At 44.2% G+C, this 22,382-nt stretch overlaps 1 protein-coding gene across 1 annotated transcript; it reads left to right on the forward strand.

Moving 5' to 3' along the window:
* The first annotated feature begins 10,787 nt into the window (after positions 1-10,787).
* Positions 10,788-17,889, forward strand: LOC308143412 (uncharacterized protein). The gene is made up of 4 exons (XM_080514203.1): positions 10,788-11,099; positions 12,318-12,611; positions 12,775-13,436; positions 17,762-17,889. The coding sequence occupies exons 1-4, from the start codon at positions 10,844-10,846 to the stop codon at positions 17,843-17,845; spliced, it is 1,296 nt and encodes a 431-aa protein (XP_080370329.1). The 5' UTR covers positions 10,788-10,843; the 3' UTR covers positions 17,846-17,889.
* The last annotated feature ends 4,493 nt before the right edge of the window (positions 17,890-22,382 follow it).

The following is a 22,382-nucleotide window of genomic DNA, read 5'->3' on the forward strand; positions in this document are numbered from 1 at the left end:
CGCTCCCGGGCCTGCACCCACTCCGACAGCACCGAGGGGGTCGGGACCGTCACCCACCAGATTACATATTTGTCATTTTGTTCAAACTTTCAACGAAACACACACAAAAAAAGTGTGTGTGATTTTATGACCTTTAAATGCCACTCATGTAAAAATAAAAATAAAATTACCATAAAGAGGAAAAATATGTGACCTTTTTAAAAAAAAAAAAAAAAAGAAGAAAGGTCATTTGCTGCTTTGTTCTACCAATAGCAATTTATTCAGTCGTTTTGTTGTGAAAACATCATTTACATTGTAATGTAAGGAGGAATAAGAATCCCTCTTTCAAATGCTTTATTTTTTGTATTTTTCATCCCTAAAAAAAACGTCAAGCACTGTTTCCAAAACAAAATGTATAAAAATATGTTTATTTCTCTTTCTGTTTAATTTTAATGTAAAAAGCTAAGCTTAAAGGTGTACAGGAGGATGTTCTTCTTCCGGGTGGATCATCAAGACTATTGGTCCTCCCAACTGTCAATCATTCTGGTGATATATGACGTCAGGCCGTCGTACGTGCTCGTCCCCGGGTAGCGTGGATCTATTAGTTTTCACTTTCTGCGCATGCGCGCTTTCAGGTGTATATGGTGAGCTAACCCTTCAGCTAGCTCGCAGTTCTCACTGGGTACTTTGAAAATGGCAGAGGGTCGCAAGAGAAAAAGTGTCTTGGAAGTGTATGAGAAGAAGAGAAAGGCTTGGGAAGAGAGAAACAAGACCAGAGTGTAGAATATTGACAGTGTACACTACAGCAATATTGATGTGCCTTTCTCTAGGCCACCGTAGTTCGGATATGCGCACTGTGTGTTCCTGGCGCCGATACCGGCAAGCATGTTCCTGTTGTATCTCCTGCTGCCCAGTACAGATTAAAACTACAAATGGTAACAACGATCGTCATCATTATACCACAACACACAACATGGTGTCAGAAGTCTCGGACTTACATTTTTTCACGGACTAGTGTTGTGAGTATTTTTCCGAGCGGGACCATCGTGCTACCACGCAAATTTTTTTTCGCAACATGGCGGACGGCTTCAGAAGACCCGATCCGCTGGTGTTTGATGGCAACATAGCGGAGAACTGGCGCATATCAGAATCAGAATCAGAATCAGAATCAGAATCCTTTTTATTGCCATTGCTTGTAAACAGGTTCACAAACTAGGAATTTTTCTTGGTGAGATGTGCAACATTAATTTTGTTTTCAAACATTAATATTTGAACAGGAGTACGACATTTTTATCGCTGCAGCGCACTCGGACAAGCCAGCGCGGACTCGTGCCTACATTCTGCTGAACCTGGCCGGACCCGAAGCCATCGAGCGGGAGAGATCTTTTGTCTACGCGGCGGAGGTGCGCCAACCCGACGGCGATGGAGGTGTCCTCATCCCCGCGGAGTCCAAGGAGGACCCGGAATGTCTCAAGAGGAAATTCAGAGAAATGTGTAACCCTCAAACAAATATAACGATGGAAAGACACAAGTTCAACACACGTAACCAAAAGGCTGGTGAGACCATTGAATCCTATGTGAGCGATTTGAAAATCAAAGCTAAGAGCTGCAACTTTGGTGTGCTTAGTGATGAACTTATCAGAGACAGGCTGGTCTGTGGCATAAATAACGACCACCTCAGAAAAGTTCTGCTACGTGACAGTGATCTGACTTTAGTTAAGGCTATATCAGTGTGTCAGATTCACGAGATGACAGAGGAGCACAATAAGTCGCTTATGTCCCCACATAGCTCAGCTACAAACGTTGACGCTGTTCGCACTAAACACGTGAACAGACACTATGACAAGGCCAAGTTTAACAGCAAACCAAACACATCACAGCTCATTACTGAGTGTAATAATTGTGGTGGCAGTCATGAGGCTAAGAGAAACAAATGCCCTGCTTTTGGCCAACAGTGTATTGCATGCAAGAAAATGAACCACTTCGACACCGGTGCTAAGTGCAACGTCCTTTCAGCACAGACTTTTGAAAAAGTGAAAAGAGATGAACAAATAAAGCCATGCAGCAAACCTACAAACCTCGTTGCTAAGGTGGCAGTAAGATACAGACTCTAGGTTTTGTTGATTTATGCTGCCATCTAGGGGCCAAACGCTATACGCTACCTTTCTTCGTCATTAATGACAATGTACTGCCATTACTTGGACTCAGTACTTCACTACAAATGGGACTCGTAGCTCTCAGTAAAGAAGTACACCAAGTGCATATCTCTACAGTCCAAGATTTCACTCACCATATCAAAAGTGAATACAGTGACCTTTTCACAGGCGAGCTTGGAAAGCTACCGGTCACATATTCAATGACTCTTGACCCGGAGGTGAGACCTGTTGTGCGCCCTGTACACCGCATTCCTGTGAGGTCGCGTCACAAATGTGTAACGCTACAGTCTTCTCAGTCCTAGATGCAAAGAATTCATTCTGGCAGATCTCCCTGGACCACAAATCATCAATGCTAACCACTTTCAGTACTTGTTTTGGTCGCTACAGGTTCCTGCGGATGCCATTTGGAATCAGCTCTGCCAGTGAGGTGTTCCAGCGCTCTATGGAGCAGATCTTCGCTGGTTTCCCCTGCGCAATCATCGTGGACGACATACTCATCGGAGGCAAGGACATGGAGGAACATGATGCAAACCTGAGAAAAGTTCTCAACAGAGCCAGAGAGGTCAAGTTGAGACTCAACCCCCTCAAATGCAAGTTCAGGCTGAACCAGGTCAGTTACGTTGGTCACATTTTCACTGCTCAGGGTTTAAAAGCTGACCCATCCAAAACCAAAGCAATCAGTGACATGCCAGTGCCAGCCGACGTTCCAGCCCTGCAGAGATTTCTTGGTATGGTCAACTGCCTTGGGAAATTTATCCCCAACTACAGTGAAATCACAGCTCCACTCCGACAACTTACCCACAAAGACAATGAGTGGTCATGGCATGAACAGCAGCAACGCGCTTTTGACACTTTAAAAGAGCACATGTCAAACCCCCCAGTGTTGTCATACTATGATGTTAACAAACCTGTTACGCTCACTTGTGACGCTTCGCAATATGGACTCGGTGCAGCGTGCCTGCAGGAAGGCAAACCAGTAGCCTATGCCTCGCGTACCCTCACCGACACAGAGACTCGATACGCCCAAATCGAAAAAGAGCTGTTGGCAGTGGTGTTTGCATGTTCCAAGTTTCATGATTACATTTATGGCAAACCAATCACTATCGAAACCGACCACCAACCTCTTGTGACAATTATTAAAAAGCCCATTCATGCAGCACCAGCAAGACTGCAGCGCATGATGCTAAGGCTTCAAAGGTACAGCATTACCCTTGTATACAAAAGTGGAAAACAAATGCATCTGGCTGATACTTTGTCGAGGGCTCCAAGAACCATCAAAACTCAGCTCGCGGACGAAGTGGATGATTTTGATGTGATGTCAGTCTGTTGCGTGTCATCTGCTCGTTTACAGGAACTGAGAGAGCACGCTGCAACTGATCCAACTCTCCAAATGCTCAGCAGCACTATCAGACGTGGCTGGCCCAACAAGCTGCATAGTCTCCCATATGCTGTGCGTCCCTACTTTCCTTTCAGGGATGAACTGACTATTGAGGATGGTATCGTCATGAAAGGACAGAAAACTGTTATCCCTCCATCCTTACAACAGATCTACACAGGTATTCTACACAGGGGCCATCCAGGTGCTGAGGCTACAAAACGGAGAGCTAGAGGCATTGTATTTTGGCCGACAATGACAAAAGACATTGATGAGGAAGTGCAGGCGTGCTCAGTGTGCAACAGTACAAGACCACACCAGCAGAAAGAGCCACTCCACTTGCACCTGTTCCGGAGCTGCCTTGGTCAACTTTAGCAGCAGACATCTTTGACTGGCATGCCCAGCAATACTTGGTACTCGTGGATTCCTTCTCAGGCTGGTTTGAGATTGACCTGCTATGCAATCTCACATCCCAGACAGTCATTGGGAAACTGCAACGTCACTTCTCAGTCCACGGAGCACCACACACTCTCACAACGGACAACGGACGACAGTTCACAAGTCAGCGCTTTAAAGCCTTTGCACAACAATGGGATTTCACTCATGTAACAAGCAGTCCGGAGTATCCCCAATCTAATGGACTAGCAGAGAGAGCTGTGCGTAGTGCTAAAGCCCTCATGGAGAAATCTCACAGAGATAGAACCGACATCTTTCTCAACCTACTCAACTTAAGGAATATACCTCGCGACACTAAACTTGGATCGCCAGCGGAAAGACTAATGTCAAGACAGACACGCACCACTCTTCCTGTCTCTAAAAGTCTGCTTGAGCCCAACATGCGTAAGCCGGAGGACGTGCGTGCTGAACTTTTCAATAAAAGACTCACTCAAAAGACCGACTATGACAAGACAAGCCGCCCTCTCCAACCTCTATCTGAAGGACAGGTAGTCAGGCTTCAAACACCAAAAGGATATGACCGCACAGGAATTGTGAAAGAAACATGCAAAGAGCCCAGATCCTACCTGATTCAGTCGGAAGGACAAACATACAGGAGAAACAGAAAACACATCCTACCTGTTGCTGAACCAGCTCCGACTCAGTCTGATCCACAAGACTCTTGTTGGGGGCCACTCAACCTCATGAACAATCGTCCAGCCAACCTGCAGGTCCACAATCTGACATACAGTCAGATGAAAGTGACCACATTTCCACCTTTAGAGATGTCAACTGACAGTTCATTTCACAATCTTGAACTGATGGTGCCTCTCACTGACAACCTGCGGTCGTCCCCCACCAGTGACGACACGCATGACACCGCTCTCCTCATTCCCACAACCAAAACAATCACCAGCGCTCACCATGTTAACCTCGAACAGGTTCTCTATGGCACAAAACCGAGCACTGAAGGTGACCTGGTTGTGCAGGCTCCGATGACTCAACCAGAGAATACAGACACTTCAGGGAAACAGACCGCGTCTGTACCAGAAGAACCTTATTCAGGTTTCGAGTCAAAGACCGAGCCACACCCTGCTAAAGCTAGCGCTTTACACAGCAGAAACGAGGAGATGCATTCAATTGAGGTCTTCCGCGATTATCACACGATCTTCGCGCGGGTCTCGCACGAAAGGGGGGTCACAGACCTCCACCTGGCGTGCGTCCCCACTGACCTCGAGGCACCACAATCTTCTGTACACCAGTACATACTCTTTCTAGCTGTATACGTGGTAAAGCGGCACTGGACCACAAAGGTGGTCCCCGCTAACCAGTAGCAGCTAGTTTCTTCCTTTGGCGTCCGCCTGGAACCGGTGCCACTTCGGCTACTTAGACCCACCATCGGTGTCTACCATCCTTCTCCACACCATGATGAGTAACATTGCTGCTCACGGCAACCCTCATCTATGTGGATGACTTCCTCATGCGTCACTGCACCTGTGAGGAACATTTAGCCGAGACACGACACGTCCTTTATCAACTTTTGGTAGCGTGAACCAAACTTGCTCTCAGCATAGTTTGGGGTGCCGCACCAAAGTTGAATTCATTGGGCTCATAGGTGGCGCTGATGGGACTGAACCCCCAGCAGGGAGAGTTCGCGCCATTCAAAACCTCAGAGCCCCGACTAACGTGTCATAACTTGGGAGCCTCCATCTTGACACAGCCATTCCGGCTGCTGCCCTCCTTCTGAACCAAGCGTTCAGCCATTGGAGCTTCCCATCTTTGGTCGACTCAGACAGGCACACATGCCACACCCAGTGTCATGGCTGCCCTGTACGACATTTTGGTAATGAAGGTTAACCTCCATTCACCAAACCACTCCTAGTCATTCTCCCAGGTTGACCGAGTCAACCACAGCACCACCCACATACTCCGGTATGGCAACAGCGGTGGTGCAGATGGAGACGTGAGCCTCCAACGGGTGTTGGTGACCAATCGGTTCACCATACACCACTCCAGAGGTTCCACTCCCTCCAAAGAATGACTGGTAGAGAAATGACCTTACACTGCACCTTCTGGACCAGCCAGAAGAGGTCAGTGTTGTCACGGCCTGCACTGCAGAGCCACTCAATCAATTTACTCCCTCGGAGTAAGGTCGACTCCTCCCCTAGCGAGGGGGGAGAACCTCCATTCCAGGAGCAGAACAGATTTTAATCAGTAGGGTTTAGTGCCAGCATGCTCAATTCCCATCAGGTGCATGTACTAACCCTGCCACCATCAGAAATCTAACCCTGCCTCCTTAGACAACGTGAGCAGTTACAAAGCTCGAGTCGAACCATTCAGGGAAATATAGTCACTGTAAACTCATATCCAGCTCCAACTCATAACACCACTTAGCATGCCTTAGACTCAGTCAAGTATTGTTTAGGAGAAATAACCCCTGTGTGTAGTCAGAGATCTCACACGAGATCGAAGGGAGAATAGCTCCTCCGTTAGCAGCTTCAGTACAGGTAGAACCACCTTACTTAGCTCCACTAACCCGGGTTGAGCAATTTCTCAAGACTAACACCACCACGGTTATACGACCTTCACCGATACATCTGACAGTCTCGGCAGTGCTATTTTAACCTCTGTGAAACCACAGAGCCAAGAGTTGTGATTTCTTCAAAACTTAGCCATTATTAACCAAAATAATGTGTACAGTTTGAAGCCTCTGTAGTGAAAGTTGGGTTTTGGAAGGGAACACACACGTGCACCTCCACACACCACACTTCACTCTCACTCCAAACCGGAGCAGGTGCACCAAAACCCCCAGACGGCTGGTGGCTTTTGGACACTTGCTCACTGGTGCAACCACATCCACAGTTTACAGATCAGACTCTACTCCTTGTATCCGGTACCTCCGCTTTTGTAAACTTGTCCTCTAGCTGCCTACTAACCCATTTCCCTCCTGTTCTTCAACTTTCCTGCCCTTTCCTACCTCTTTCATTTTCACTGGTGATGCACTTGTAAGAAATGAAATGTATGAAGGCTTAGATAGTTAGAACAGGAATAGTAGGTCTGCCCAGACTAGCCGTACCCTGCCCAGACTAGCCTTGCCCTGCTCGGACAATAACCTCCTGTATGAACTGTTGGACAGAAATGACCTTGTGTTTCACAGGACATTGGGACATTCACAGACTCATAGACGTTTCGGCCCAGGTTTGCTCCAAAGCCTGAGATCCGCATCCCACTCTTCGGACCAAAGGGGGGATGTTGGGGGCCACTCAACCTCATGGAAGGGGGAGGGGGGACCACGTTTTGAGAACAAAGAGATCACATGGTCAGAATGGAAAAAGTTCGCTCTTGATCCCGGATCACCCCCCGGATCACCCCCCCTCCAAGGTGCAATACTAGAGGCCAACGGCAGGGGGAGCCTGAGAGCTCCCTCACCAGCTGGAAGGTCCAGGGCGGGCCCTCCGTCAGGATTGGTCCACATGACCCAGAGCCCACCGGTAACACGAAACCACAACAAGAGGTATAAAACACCCCCGCGGGGGTGATCACTTTCTCTCCAATGTTGAAACTTGCGTAAAGACGGACGCATCCGTTTCGCACGGAGACGAAGTGCCACGTGTGCCCGCTGACCGGGCCCGGAGTTCCACACCTGGCCGGACGAGCCGGGAACCACCGTGGAACTACTTCTACTTTTCCCTTTTCCTTTTTTTTCCTTCTTCACCGGAGTCCGAGTGTGCAGCTGGCAGCACACTGTCCTCCCGCATGCAGACCTGAAGCCGCTTCTTCTCCCCCCTCCTCAAAAGAAGCGCTTGATCCTCCTCGGATCATCCTGTGGACTTTTCCCTGTCCACAGACCATTTTAGCTTGTTTACCTGGGACGCCAGAGAAACAAGCTCCAGCCGGGAAATCAACGCACTTTCCCGGCCGCCGGCAGCACGTTCACCCTCATCAAACTGAGTAAGGCTTAGAGTCTGGGCAGACAATGAGAATAACGTGACTGTAATATTGCTGTGTGTTTTATTATTGTGTTGAAGTCAGGGACGCCGATCCCTGTTTCCAACCCATCGGTGTCTGCGCGTTGGATTTACATCCACGCGAACCTCCTCTCTCTCTCTCTCTCTCTCTCTCTCTCTCAACCTGCACAGACCATTTCTAGACTTTGTGTAGTCCAAGACAGTGTGCAGAGCTGAACATATTCTGTCCACTGCCCTTCTCCCTCCTCTTCTCCTTTCTTTTTTTTCTCTCCCTCACTAACAATCGCAGCAGCCGCGCGCTGCTGCATGCGCTCTGTGACCGTGTGCAGTTCACTGTCCCTGGGAAAACTCGCCCACGAGCCCCCAGGCGCGCTCCAAGCAGGCTCACGAGCCGTGCACGAGCACAGTGACGTCACGTCGTCCAGAAGAGTGCGCCAAGCGCCTCTGGTGGCCGCGTTGGTGATTGCAATCTCTTGAAAGACCGCCACTCGGTGGACAAGTCGAGTCATTGCATTCTCCCTCCGTGCGCCGCCGCCTAGTGGTCGTTCCGGTTACTGCCTCGAACTAGACGCCTGCCGCCATCTCGTGTCCGTTCGAGGTCATTACACCCACACACACTGACCCTCCAACGCCTGCCGCCACCTGGTGGACGTTCGTGGTCATTACATCCCCACTCAGGCTTCCACACACTCACTCACACATACACACACACCCTCTTTCTTTGTACATAGTGTTTGCTGTTTAATAGATTAGATCTTCGTGTTTGATTGTTTATTACTTAATTGTGTTGTTTTAATAAATGATTTATGAATTATTTTTGAATAAATACTTTTTGTTAATAAACGCATTTTAACTGAATTGATCGATTCTTGGTTATCATTGTGTATTTATTGTTGACAATTCACTGGTTTGTAACAGTCTGTGCTCGAATCTCACACCTTCCTTGTTATTTAATATTGTTATATTTACACAGAAATATTAACTTTACTTAAATAACCCTTTTTGACAAACGAGACTGAAATTTGGTATTAGCTATTTCCAGCTTAGCTGGTGGTGCCCCGATTTAATTATTATTTGATAAATAACCAATTTATGCAAATTAATAATTTTTATTAATAAATTATTTTTGATAATTTATTAACTTTTGAGTAATTACTCAATTACTCTAGGAGTTGCTGATGAGTAACTAACCATTTACTTCATTAGTAATTCCAATTTTTCCTAAATTACTTTCAGTAATCCATTACTTTCAGTAATCCATTACTTACAGTAATTATTTATGCTAATTACCAACCATAAATCCCAACACTCTTATCAGGACATTAGGCCTGATCCAACAAGGCGTGTTTCACTTACCGGACATGCAGAACAGAACATGGACTTAGAGCGCCCTACAGCTCGAGTTTCAGTTGACAATGACAATCTTTACAGAACCCGTTCAGGTCGCATCAGTAAACCCAATCCTAGGTACAGAGATTAATCTGCTAAGAGCATCTTGTTCTATTCCATCTCTAGCATGGTATTGTGGTTGTTAATCTGACGAAATGTTTTTTCAGTTTGGTATTAACTTACTGTATCTCATGGTTGTGATTTATGGTATTGCCAATTACTACTATAACATCTCTATAAGTATGGTATGAGTTCACTACTGCACTATTACGGTTATTTCACAAATGTTTTGTATCCAGATTTTCATCAAGTCCTCTCCTCAACTGGATGAACTCCCCTCTGGAAGGGCTTGTCAGGAAGTACGGCGGAAACAACTCGGCTTGTCTTCTAGTTTTTATTGAGCACACATTTGTATTTTCAACATCCACTCATCAGCCTGCCTGCAGCAGTCACTCTCACTGTGCTTCTATTGTGGCGGCTGTCGCTCTCAACGGAAGATTGTCTATGAAGCAGGTTGTAAACCTGAAAGTCAAACACAACCTAAGAATTACTTCTGAACTTAAATCTCAAACACAGCATTCTACTCGTACAGTTACTCGCCGACAAGGCGTCTCAGTCCTGACAACGATCGCGCTCTCTCGCCGGTAAACAAACCGTAGCTGCCGAACCGGAAATAACGTAATCTGAAAATCCTACGCTTCACAATAAAAGCACGCAGGCCCCTTCACAGGGAATATTACAGATAATATAAATTTGAACAGATTACCATTAATTCTTAAATAATATGTCCAAAAGATAATATGAAAATAATAATTACTGGAAAGTTCTACATTTTGTTTATGGTTTTGGGAACCAACTAAGGAAAGGGGATGTATAGAGTGTTTTTGGGAGATTGTTTCACACGATGGCGCTGAAAGCCCAGGTTGGGCTTCCCACTGACGCTTCAGTCGCCAAGTTTCTACTCCACAGGTAAAGTTTGGCTTCTATTTGGAGAAATCCATTTCAAATCACTTCCAGTAAAAGTTCTCTACGTCTATTTTGTAACTTGTGACTTGTAAACAGAGCGTGCACGAGGAGAACTGGGCTCGTCACGTCTCTCTACATGTTTTAGTAGGCGTTCCGTCTCGGGAGCAGGTAGAGCGTTGCGCATGTGCATTTTTTCAAAAGGTGGAGAGGGCGGGTCTTTCCTACATTCGGAAAAATCCTCCTGTACACCTTTAATATGATTGTGATTGTTAATCCGTATTAGTTTATTTACACCCTTTGGACTGCCCCTCCAACCTTGTATTTCTGTTTATTTGTTTATATGTTGTTGTTGTTTTTATTGTTCTCCCTGTGAGGGATGATTACATGCTGAGCCACCACAAGAGTTTGTAAATATTCTTGTTCAAATAAGAAAAAGAGAAAAAAAAAAAAAAAACACCGGAAGTCACATGATGGGTTAGAGGCGGTGTCGCGATGACGTCATTTTCCGTCGACGAATCGAGCCAGCATGTAAAAAAACTCGTGTGATTCGCTCCGGAGCGGCGAGCGGGCGGTGGATGCGAGCCGCCGTTAAACCTGGAAGAAGGAACTTGTTGTCTGAGTCTCCCGGAGGAAATCTTTCTAAATGTCCCGCAGCGACGATGACGTCACTTCTGCCTTTGAGGGAGTTGATCGAGGAGCGACTCGCCGCTGCTGCCGGAGAAATATCCTCCGCGTTTGGACAAACCGTCGCCCGGTGCCAGGGGGAGATTCGCCGTCAACGCAGGTTATTGGGAATCGGCGGCAAACCTCAAGTCGAGTTCCACAGAACGGGTAAGGAGACGTGAGGATGAACACGTGAATGTGACTCTCGTGGAGGATCGTCGCTTTTCTCCTGAAGCTCGCGAGTTCTGGTTCGAAGTGAAACAACGGGAGTGATTTTAAGTCCGAAACCTTCAGCGTTAAACGTTCAGCGTCTGTATCACAAACAGAGGAAAACTGGGGTTTTGTTGTTGGAACTCGTTCCTGTGTTCACATGAATTCCGCGTGTTCGTTTGATCCGGGAGAGACAGAAGCAGAGTTTATTTCTTCAATAGTGAATTTAATAATCCCACAAGCAAGAGATTACAAAATGCGTATAGAATGTATATAGAATGCTGCAAAATGCAGCCTGGGTTTACTGCCGTCAAGCGAGCCCACATTTGATTTTAACTGCGCTTTTATGCTCGCCTTTACGGTAAAACACAAGCTCGCGCACGGCCGCAACAGATGGACATAGATGCATAGTCTGTTTACAATTTTTCATGGAACACAAGTATTCATAGGTTTAAAGCCAATTTCACTTCAGTGCAATACTACAGAGTTTTTCAACCACACTGGTGTTTCCACGAGATATAGTCAGGTGTGCCGTTGTTAGGTGAATTTGTACTTTATGTTAATTAATAGTACTTGATATAATGGGAATTAACATTTTGTAAGTTATCGTTGATTCATGCCTGTCTATTATAACCACTGTTTCCTGTTTCACACCTGCAAGGCCACGAGTCTTTGTATTATTGAAACTGTACCACTCTGAGACTCTTCAAGGTCTCTGGCCTCTGGGCCGGGGGACATCTGATCTGAGACTCCTGCTTCACCTGTGTGAACCACGTAGAAGTGTAACCACACACAGGCGGTTACATTCTCATTCCATGATACAACAAAGCAGGTTAACGCTGGTGTGTGTGTGTGTGTGTGTGTGTGTGTACATTTCTATGTGAGCTGAGAAGGTAGGAATTCCCTAAGATAAGATATTCCTCCAGCCTGAAGGCCAGAGACCTTGAAGACGTCTCAGAGCGGCGCCGTTAAAATATCTTCTCATAAGTACAAGGTACAATGACTCGTGGCCTGGAGGCGTAAAGCAGCGAACAACACAAATATGCATGAATCAACGATAACTTGCAAAATGTTCATTCCCATTATACCAAGTATAAAGTACAAATGTACTTATCACTTATCCATCCTTCACTGTGAAATATTCACGTGGGTGACTTTGGCCTTGTTTGCCTCCAGAGAGTCCACAGCGACACGTTGGTCACCAGAAGACGAGGTCCAGTCGGGAGCAGGAGGAACATGAAGCTCCACACAGTAAAGAGGAGGAGGGTCTTGTTGAGACTGTTACTGGTGGTGAACGTGACGATTCCCACCACTCTGTGAGAGACTGGACCAGCCAGAGACTCACTGCTGCTGCCGGAGAAATCTTCACCGTGTTTCAACAAACCATCGTCCCGTACCAGGAGGAGATTGAGCATCAGCGCAGACTGCTGGGTAACATCTGGAACCCTCAAATCAAGCTCCACAGAACAGGTGTGGAAAAGACTGGATCAACACATTCAGTCCCACATGGACGATTGGTGGAATGTGGAAAGTTTTCAAATTCACTGCTTGAGACTCAGATTTCTTTATTTTGAAGTTAGAACTGTAGAAGTAAAGAAACTCACCTTTCATCTGGTACTTTTTGTCTCTCCAGAGCTCCAACAGCACTATGACTGCAGGGAGGAGCAGGAATCAAACTACTGTGGAGTACAGGAAGTACCGGAACCTCCAGAGATCAAAGAGGAACCAGAAGAAGCAGAATCTCCAGATATCAAAGAGGAACTAGAAGAACCAGAACCTCCAGAGATCAAAGAGGAACTAGAAGAACCAGAACCTCCAGAGATCAAAGACGAACCAGAACTTCCAGAGATCAAAGAGGATCCAGAAGAACCAGAACCTCCAGAGATCAAAGAGGAACTGGTAGAACCAGAACCTCCAGAGATCAAAGAGGAACTAGAAGAACCAGAACCTCCAGAGATCAAAGAGGATCCAGAAGAACCAGAACCTCCAGAGATTGAGGAGCAGCAGAAACTCGGTAGCAGCCAGGAGGGAGAGCAGCTTCTACTGAAGGTAGAAAGTGGTTCCTTTAGGGTTCCTTCTATTGAGGAGCAAAGTTCCCTGAGTGAACCAGAAGAAGAACCGGACACTGAGCAGCTCCTCTCTCATGACTCTGAAGTCCACAATGTGACAAAACATCTGGACTCTCAACCAACCAGAAATGTAGAACTGAAGAAATTCAGTATAGTTCTTGGTGACCGTGTGGACAGGGTTCCTGAGTTGGAGAACCGGGCTGAAGATGAAAAGCTTCTTTGTGAGGTAAAATGTGGGAAAAATGTCTGTAAGAAACGTACATTAGGTCAAAACTCAAGAAACGTCACTGAGAAGAAGAAAATCATTTGTGAAACGTGTGGAAAAGGTTTCAGCTTTCAGAGTCATTTGTTGATCCACAAGAGAACTCACACAGGTGAGAAGCCGTACTCTTGTGACACATGTGGGAAAGGTTTCAGTCGAAAGAGTGATTTGTTGATCCACAATATAATTCACACAGGTGAGAAGCCGTATTCTTGTGACACATGTGGGGAAAGTTTCAGTCAAAAGAGTCAATTGTTGATCCACAATAGAACTCACAGAGGTAAGAAGTCATATTCTTGTGGAACATGTGGGAAAAGTTTCAATCGAGAGCATTATTTGACGAATCACAAAAGAACTCACACAGGTGAGAAGCCATTTTCTTGTGGAACATGTGGGAAAAGTTTCAGTCAAAAGAGTCATTTGATGATCCACAATAGAATTCACACAGGTGAGAAGCCGTATTCTTGTGGAACATGTGGGAAGAGTTTCAGTCAAAAGAGTCAAATGTTGATCCACAATAGAATTCACACAAGTGAGAAGCCGTATTCTTCTGATATATGTGAGAAAAGTTTCAGTCGAAAGAGTGATTTGTTGATCCACAATAGAACTCACACAGGTGAGAAGCCATATTCTTGTGGAACATGTGGGAAAAGTTTCAGTCAAAAGAGTGATTTGACGATCCACAATAGAATTCACACAGGTGAGAAGCCGTATTCTTGTGACACATGTGGGAAAAGTTTCAGTCGAAAGCATTATTTGACGATCCACAAAAGAACTCACACAGGTGAGAAGCCGTATTCTTGTGGAACATGTGGGAAAAGTTACAGTCAAAAGAGTGATTTGACGATCCACAATAGAATTCACACAGGTGAGAAGCCGTATTCTTGTGACACATGTGGGAAAAGTTTCAGTCGAAAGAGTGATTTGTTGATCCACAATAGAACTCACACAGGTGAGAAGCCATATTCTTGTGGAACATGTGGGAAAAGTTTCAGTCAAAAGAGCAATTTGATGATCCACAATAGAATTCACACAGGTGAGAAGCCGTATTCTTCAGAATCAGAATAGTTTTTATTGCCATTGCTTGTAAACAGGTTCACAAACTACGAATTTTTCTTGGTGAGATGTGCAACATTAAACATAAAAACATATACACTTGGTTTAGATAAAAAAAAAAGCTAAAAACTTTAAGCTATAAGGCTTTAGGAATATAAAAATAAATAAGAAGTAAAATATGGTACACGACAACAATGGACATAGAACAACAGGATGGATTTACTTACGGTGCATAAGGTGATGGAGTAATAAAAAGTGATACAGTGATAAGTGGTGCAGTGGATCTTAGTGCAATAGAGCAGGTTACAGTCTGTACTGAGTCATTAAGTCTCTGTATTGTTCATGAGTCACGTGGGAAAAGTTTCAGTCTAAAGAGTGATTTGTTGATCCACACAATGGATTCACACAGGTGAGAAGCCGTATTCTTGTGGAACATGTGGGAAGAGTTTCAGTCAAAAGCATTATTTGACGATCCACAATAGAATTCACACAGGTGAGATGCCATATTCTTGTGGAACATGTGGGAAAAGTTTCAGTAAACGAGGTTCATTTCTGCACCACATGAAAACTCACAGAGAGACGAAGTCATGAAGGATTCTGGGAAATCTCATTCAGGAAGTCCAGCTTGAGCCCAAAAGGTTAAAATAAATGTGGTTTGTTATTTGTGTTGAAATAAAAATGTTGATTTTAATCCAGCTGTTTTTTAGTTGTTTTTTTTTATTCTTCAGTGTTTGTTTAATATGTAACGTGAATGAGTTTTGGTTTAAATTCCTCTGCTTCAGCGAGAACCAGAATTAGAAAGGTTTTACTGCCAGGTAATGTAGTAAATGTCCATTTCCAGTACGAGGAATCTCTCTTGGCGTAGTGGTGCAGAACAAATATCTGCCCTCAGAAAGTAAAGCGACTAACAATCAGGGTTGGGTCGTAACAGATTACTGGTGACGGAGTTACATAATTAGGAATCAGGGTCCACCTGTTGTCATGGTAACAGTGCGACTCAAAATGTTGGCGTTTGTACAAAGTGGGACGAGGAACAGGCTGAAATTGCTTGAAAGGAAAACCAAATTGAGTGTGAAATGTGAGCTGGAACAACGTTTCTCTCCAGATTCATCTGCCACTTCTCACAACTCAGGATCTCTGCAGCCTTTTCACAAACTCTCCCTCGTGCTGATGCTTTTCTGCCTCAATAAAGAAACTCACTTCCACCGCGGCATCACTGATCTGTGGCTGAGTGTCGCCGCCCCCTGCTGGTCAATTCTGCCTCTCAGCGTTGTGCGACGACTTCTGCTTGCATTTAAACAGTGCGCCCCCCAGTGGACACGACGAAAACAAACTCCTTTTTTTTTTTAATTGACAAACAATGTAAGTAGTTTTAGACTTTGAAAGATCATGTGAAGGTCCGGTTCTACAGCCCAGCTTTAAAGGGTTCTACTATCAACACTTTGACTCCATTGTAAAGTTTGTACTGGGAAGACTTTGATGTCGGTATCGGCAGAGAGTGAATCTGTGAGTCTTCATGCCGACAAATATGACAACTTTCCAGGACAGCGGAGAAAAGAGAAGGTGGATGAACTGTTGTCAGGTCTGAAGAAACAGCAGTGTGTTTTTACTCACAGCCGAGACGTGAGTGACGCTGCGGCGAAAGCTAGCTACATCATTGCTAACGAAATGGCAGTTGCTTCAAAACCATTGAGTGAGGGTGAATTCATTAAAACGTGCATGGTGAAGGCAGCGGAGGTCTTGAGCCCTGAAAAGCGACAGACTTTTGCAAATATCAGCCTGACAAGAAACACCATTGCAGACAGGATTTCCGATCTTTCCGTGGATCTGGACAGCCAGTTAAAGAAGAAAGTAAACGCCTTTATTGCATTTTCAGTTGCAATCGATGAAAGCACGAACACTACAGATGTTGCGCAACTGGCCATTTTCATCCGCGGAGTAGACGATACATTGATCGTCACCGAAGAGTCTGTGGAGATGGTGCCAATGTCAGATACAACGACAGCCGCTGATATTTTCGGCACCCTGGACAGGGTCGGAGTGGACTCTGGCCAGGTTCCCCAACTTGACAGCCTCGCTGCAAAGCTGTGGTCCATGTTTGGAACCACGTATCTTTGTGAGCAAGTTTCCTCTGTAATGAGCATTAATAAAACAAAGCTGCGCTCCAGGCTCACACACAGCCACTTGAATCACATCCTGAAGTTGGCTGTCACTCAGAATATGACGCCTGATATTGATGCTAAAAGCTAAAAGAAGCAGGTATCGGGAGTCAAATAATCAATGCAACCCCACTCAAAGTGCTGCATGAGACACCTTCATATAGTGTTGTGATCTATGACACAGTTCTGTGAATCATTGTGTTTGTGTTCTTTGTCGTCAGAATTTTCAAAAAACTTGAAGGGATTTATGATTAATAGTATTGTTGTTTGCACTATTTTGGACACACTGTCCTCAGGCTCCAGCTTTGTCTTTATATGTATTTCTGTTGATGTGCTATTGTTTTTAATTGAATTGATTTTGTTTTATTTGTATATTTAACCTATTCTTGATTTGTGACTGGTTCTTGCACTTGTTGGATACAACAGGATTTTATTATTTTTATCTACATTGCTGCCTGAGAAATGACCCCCTGATGTGGTTCTGTGGTCTGTGATCCTGTTCTGGTTCTGTGAATCAGAGGCATTGTGTGATCTTTGTCCTCAGAATTTTGTTAACAGTGTTTTATGATTTATAGTGATGATGTGTTTATACTATTGTGGACAGTATTAAAACAAAGAAAGCCATATAAACATGTTGTTTTTAAGTTATCTACCATGATTTTACTGGTCCGGCCCGCTTGGGAATAGATTTTCCTCCATGTGGCCCCGGACCTCAAATGAGTTTGACACCCCTGATTTAGATGTTTGTTAATAAAGTTAAATGTTTATGTCTGTGCCACACATATAGAGAACTGAAATTGCATTTATCTTCACATCTGCATTTAAAAAAGAATTTCACACATTAACAATAGAAATAATTGAGCTAACATATATACAGGCTATGAATATAATAAGTTAAGAGAAGTATAAAAAGATAAATAATGTAAACACTGCAGTGAAATCAACACAGCAAAGTGAACAGAAAGTTACAACGAATATAAATTATGATGATTGACTTGTTCTTTTTTCAGAGCAAATCTTATATTTTAAATAAAATAAAACAACAATAATGTGAATACATCTCTTGTTTTGCAGGATTTTTTTAATCCAGACACAGAAATGCTGGAATGGATGCAGTGCAAACTTTGCAAAGGCTGCTGCATGTTGGTCGTGCCTTAAAATCCCACAAACATCTGGAGGAGTCATCCAGCTGTGGATGTACAACCACGAATGAGAGCACAAGGTACTACAACAATAGTTTGTACAGTTATTCAATAGATGTGTCGTATGGCAGAAATGACTGAACCACTTGGTGAGATATTTATTCTGTGTTGATGTTGTGTCTTTATATGAGGTCACTACTTTCATAAAGGTTTAATCATCAACAGTAGTTTGATGTCTTTATATGAGGTCACTACTTTCATCAAGGTTTAATCATCAACAGTAGTTTGATGTCTTTATATGAGGTCACTACTTTCATCAAGGTTTAATCATCAACAGTAGTTTGATGTCTTTATATGAGGTCACTACTTTCATAAAGGTTTAATCATCAACAGTAGTTTGATGATCACATTGTCATAGTAAAATATCAACTGATTCTGCATCTTGTCTACAGTTGGTGATTGATATTGTTTAAATCACAGAAACAATAATTCCAGACAGTTTTGACTTTAATCAAAGTGGAACTTTTCTTTTCATTGGTTTCCACAAGGTATTTTTCTCTGCAGGATCCTTGAGGCTGTTGAAGGAGGAGGAGGATCCTCACTGGGTTTTCCAGAGAGGAGATCAAGGTGAGTGAAACAAACTGTGCTGTCAGTGGTTCTATTATCTTGTGCTAATATATGTTCTCTCTTCTCTCTTTGCTCTTTGGCTTCAGAGCTTCATGATGACCTCATGGACTGGAGGGTCCGTTCAGACAGAAGGAACCTCTGGAAGATGTCGTCTGCATCACCTGCCCTCCAGCAGCTCGTCATCATGAAGATGTTGTTTCAGTGACCAGCAGGTCACAAAACATCTCTTTATCAAGTTTGAGAGTTTTTACGTTACATAAGCTTGATTTGTTTACTTTTATTCCTCTGTATTGTAACAGATGTTGGAGCTACTGGAAGAGATGGAGGAGGTCACAGGAATCAAGAAGACCAGAGACTCATCAGTTATGTTTTTGATGTTCCAGAAGTAAGACAATCAATCAATGGAGGACATCATAGAAGTAGAGTGGTCAATATTTAGTGTCTTTTGAAACCATCTACATGCAGCTTGTCAGTGTTTTTCACATCATCATCAACATCCTGATGGGCTCAGGTCACACAAGGCTGGAGGCCCAGGTCCTCATAGCCAGTGGAGAACGTTCTAGCTCTCTCACTGGAGAACCAACCTCCATGATGAACAAGAGTCTGAATGCATCTGGTGATGTGTAGTAATCTGATTACTTCCTGTTTTCACCTGGTGATGGTGTAGTAATCTGATTACTTCCTGTTTTCACCTGATAGTAGAGTGTAGCTGCACTGCTGCTGCTCATGACCGTCTCATCTATTGGAATCTTTACCTTTACTTTTGGTTCTCAAAGTGCTGGTTTACTGGAGGTTCTAGGTTTTCTAAAAGTAGAATGGAGCTTTCAGAGTGGATCTCTCTCTTATCTATCTGTCTGTCCTCTCTTCTGTCCTCTCTCCTGTCCTCTCTTCTGTCCTCTCACCCCAACAGGTCAGCAGAAAAGACGCCACCTCTGACTCTGGTTTCTCCAAAGGTTTCTTCCTATTAGAGGGACTTTTCCTTTCCACACTTGCTCATATGGGTTTTCTCTATCAAAGTCACCTGAGCTTGTGTATAAAATAAAGAATGACATGATTCATGGATGGTTTTATTCTTTTAAAGTTGTCAGAGGTACTTTTTGAAGGTTTGTCAGGGACATTTACTCCTTTCCTGCTGAAGTAACTACAGTTACTCTCCATTCTTGTAGTTTGTTTTGCTTAATGCACCACATTGTCACTGCATGAATGAATGAATGAAGAAGGCAGATCAGTTTAGTAGCTGAACTCTACAGATGTGGTTCCAGCTGCAGTGTCTTGCTGAAATAGGTTCAGAGAGAGTTGGACAACTTCATCAATCATGTCTACAGAATAAAGGTTTGCTCCTACAGAATAAAGGTTTACTACGAGGCTCAGCAACAATCTGGGATATAAAATAAGAGGTGCAGTGATGTGAAATGTCAATGTACTGCAGTATTTAGAATAGAGAAGAGTAAATGTACTGCAGTATTTAGAATAGAGAAGAGTAAATGTACTGCAGTATTTAGAATAGAGAAGAGTAAATGTACTGCAGTATTTAGAATAGAGAAGAGTAAATGTACTGCAGTATTTAGAATAGAGAAGAATAAATGTACTGCAGTATTTAGAATAGAGAAGAGTAAATGTACTGCAGTATTTAGAATAGAGAAGAGTGAATGTACTGCAGTATTTAGAATAGAGAAGAGTGAATGTACTGCAGTATTTAGAATAGAGAAGAGTAAATGTACTGCAGTATTTAGAATAGAGAAGAGTAAATGTACTGCAGTATTTAGAATAGAGAAGAAGGGTAGATGAGACACTATGTTGTCCTGAAGGGAAGGAAACATGACAAATAGAATGAAAGCTTATTCAGGATGTCTGAAATAATTCTGCCTCATTTCATTGTCAATAATTCCTTACCAGTAATACATTGCCTCAAATAGCAACGTTTAATTTCTTTTCAGAAATGTTTGTAGTTATTCGTTCTTCCATCTGAGCCTGGAGATCAGAGGCTGTTTTTATGATTATACATTGAATTCAATTGTTCAAAATTTGATTCCATCCTCTTCTACATTTGTAAAGTTTTCTTTGTTTACGAGAATCAGATCATTTATGTAATTGAAAAGTGATTCAGCATTTTCTGAAGAGGATGCATAGAGGTTGATAATGAAACCTCCATTATATTTTTGTTCAAAGCATTATTTTCTCTAGGCTGTGTTTGTATAAATTGAATATGTAATATGATGGGGGGGGTTCTCTCTCTCTTCAATCCACTTGGTTCTGGACCTTATATAAATACTCTCTGAGCTTTATTCACATTATATCTACCTGGATGTTCCCTCCAGTGAACATGATCCATGAAACCGTGACGTAACTGAAGCACTGACGTCATTTGTCCTTTTAAATATGGCGGTGACCACAAACGCGCATGGCGGCAACCACAAACGAGTATGTCAGCGGCCGTACACCGCCATTTTTATACCGCACTGGCGAGGTTTCATGTCTGGAGGAGCACGGTTGCATTGCGGATCATGTTATCTTGCCTCCCACCGACAGTGACGCTGTGATTGTGCGTCGGAACAAAACATATTGCATGTAGTACTGCCTCCCACCAACAGTGGCACTGGGGTGGTGATTCGGATCAAAATGGCCCAACAAGATGGCGGCGGTCGTCCGGAAGCGGAAAAATTGGCGGCCATTTTGGATTCTCCACCGACGTCTTCTCTAATTCCCTCCGTTTTCAGTCCTATACGTCACTTCCTGTATGTCGCTTATGTGAACGTCACTTCCTGTGCGTCATTTTGTGTAATTTCCGGTCACGCTTGCGCCTCGCAAGATTCCAAGATGGCAGCGACCTGTAATTGAGTATGGCGGCGCCCGCACCACCGCCATCTTGGATTTCCCCACTGACGTCTCTTGCAAACTTTTGGGGGTCGAGGAGGGAGACGAATGTCGGCTTTTCCTGGTCTTGAAAATAATATAATGGCAAATAATATATTCCTGAATCCTGCCATGGAGTTTGTAGTGAGCGCAAGTAAATTGCGACCTCCACATGCTACTGCGGTGCGTTCAATGACCTCTTGGAAAAGTCCCTCTTGAAAATTGCTTTGACAATAAATCTACAACCAAATGTCTTTATCTTCTCCTTCAGCCATTGCAGGTTGACAAAACCGCTATTAAATAAACACAACTATATTTTTGTTCGTGCAGCTCGCTACAGATGCTGCTAGCTAGTGCTGGAGAGTGAACTCTCTGACCAATAGGCCTGGGCTATAAACTGAAAATTCAACAACACCGAAATTTACACAAATTACCAATGTCATTTTGCCCATGTCGGTATATTAGTTGTTTAAAAAAAAAAGAGAATAGAAAGGTTGGTTTCGAGTGTGTGTAGGTCGCCTGTCCCTTTAAGACACTGCACTAAGTCAGAGATGTGACTCCACCCCATCAGGTCTGTAAAGCCCCGTCTCCACCGCACAAAAAGTGCCGGCCTAGACCGGTCTAAACCGCTCCGGTTCGCGTGTCACGACAGGAATGCAGTCTAAACCGCTCCAGACCGCTCCAAAGGCGCCCGCTTTTCCGCTACCCTTCCGTCGGGGTACCAGGACCATGGAACGGGTCTGAGTTTGAGCTGCTGTCTGCTGATTGGTCAGTGATTTACTACACGCCCTCAATATTTTAATGTGCCGGCTGGATCCTCTGCTGTCAGTGTGGTCAGCTGTGCACGGGTTGTTTTTATTTTCATTTTCTTTTCTTTGCTGCTCAACTTTAGTGTTTGTGGTGAAAGAGGGACTTGAGGCAGGGGGAGACCGGGGCTCGGGACTTTGCATCGCGTTGGAGTTTTCTGTTTGCAGCATAGCGCTCGCCATGGCGTGGATGCGCGTCCGGGACACCGGAGTCTGGAGCTCTCGTCTCCGGCGCTGACCGCGCTCCGGCAGCTCCGCTTCCAAGAG

This window comes from Blennius ocellaris (genome assembly GCF_963422515.1).
Source record: "Blennius ocellaris genome assembly, chromosome: 18".
NCBI classification, from domain to species: Eukaryota; Metazoa; Chordata; class Actinopteri; order Blenniiformes; family Blenniidae; genus Blennius; species Blennius ocellaris.

What these genes read in the sequence shown, in the direction of transcription:
- LOC308143412 (XM_080514203.1), top strand. Translation starts at nt 10,844, where the DNA reads ATGCGAGCCGCCGTTAAACCTGGAAGAAGGAACTTGTTGTCTGAGTCT. An exon ending in AGTCGAGTTCCACAGAACGG is followed by an intron (nt 11,100 to 12,317) that starts GTAAGGAGACGT and finishes GTTTGCCTCCAG; the next exon opens with AGAGTCCACAGCGACACGTT. An exon ending in AATCAAGCTCCACAGAACAG is followed by an intron (nt 12,612 to 12,774) that starts GTGTGGAAAAGA and finishes TTGTCTCTCCAG; the next exon opens with AGCTCCAACAGCACTATGAC.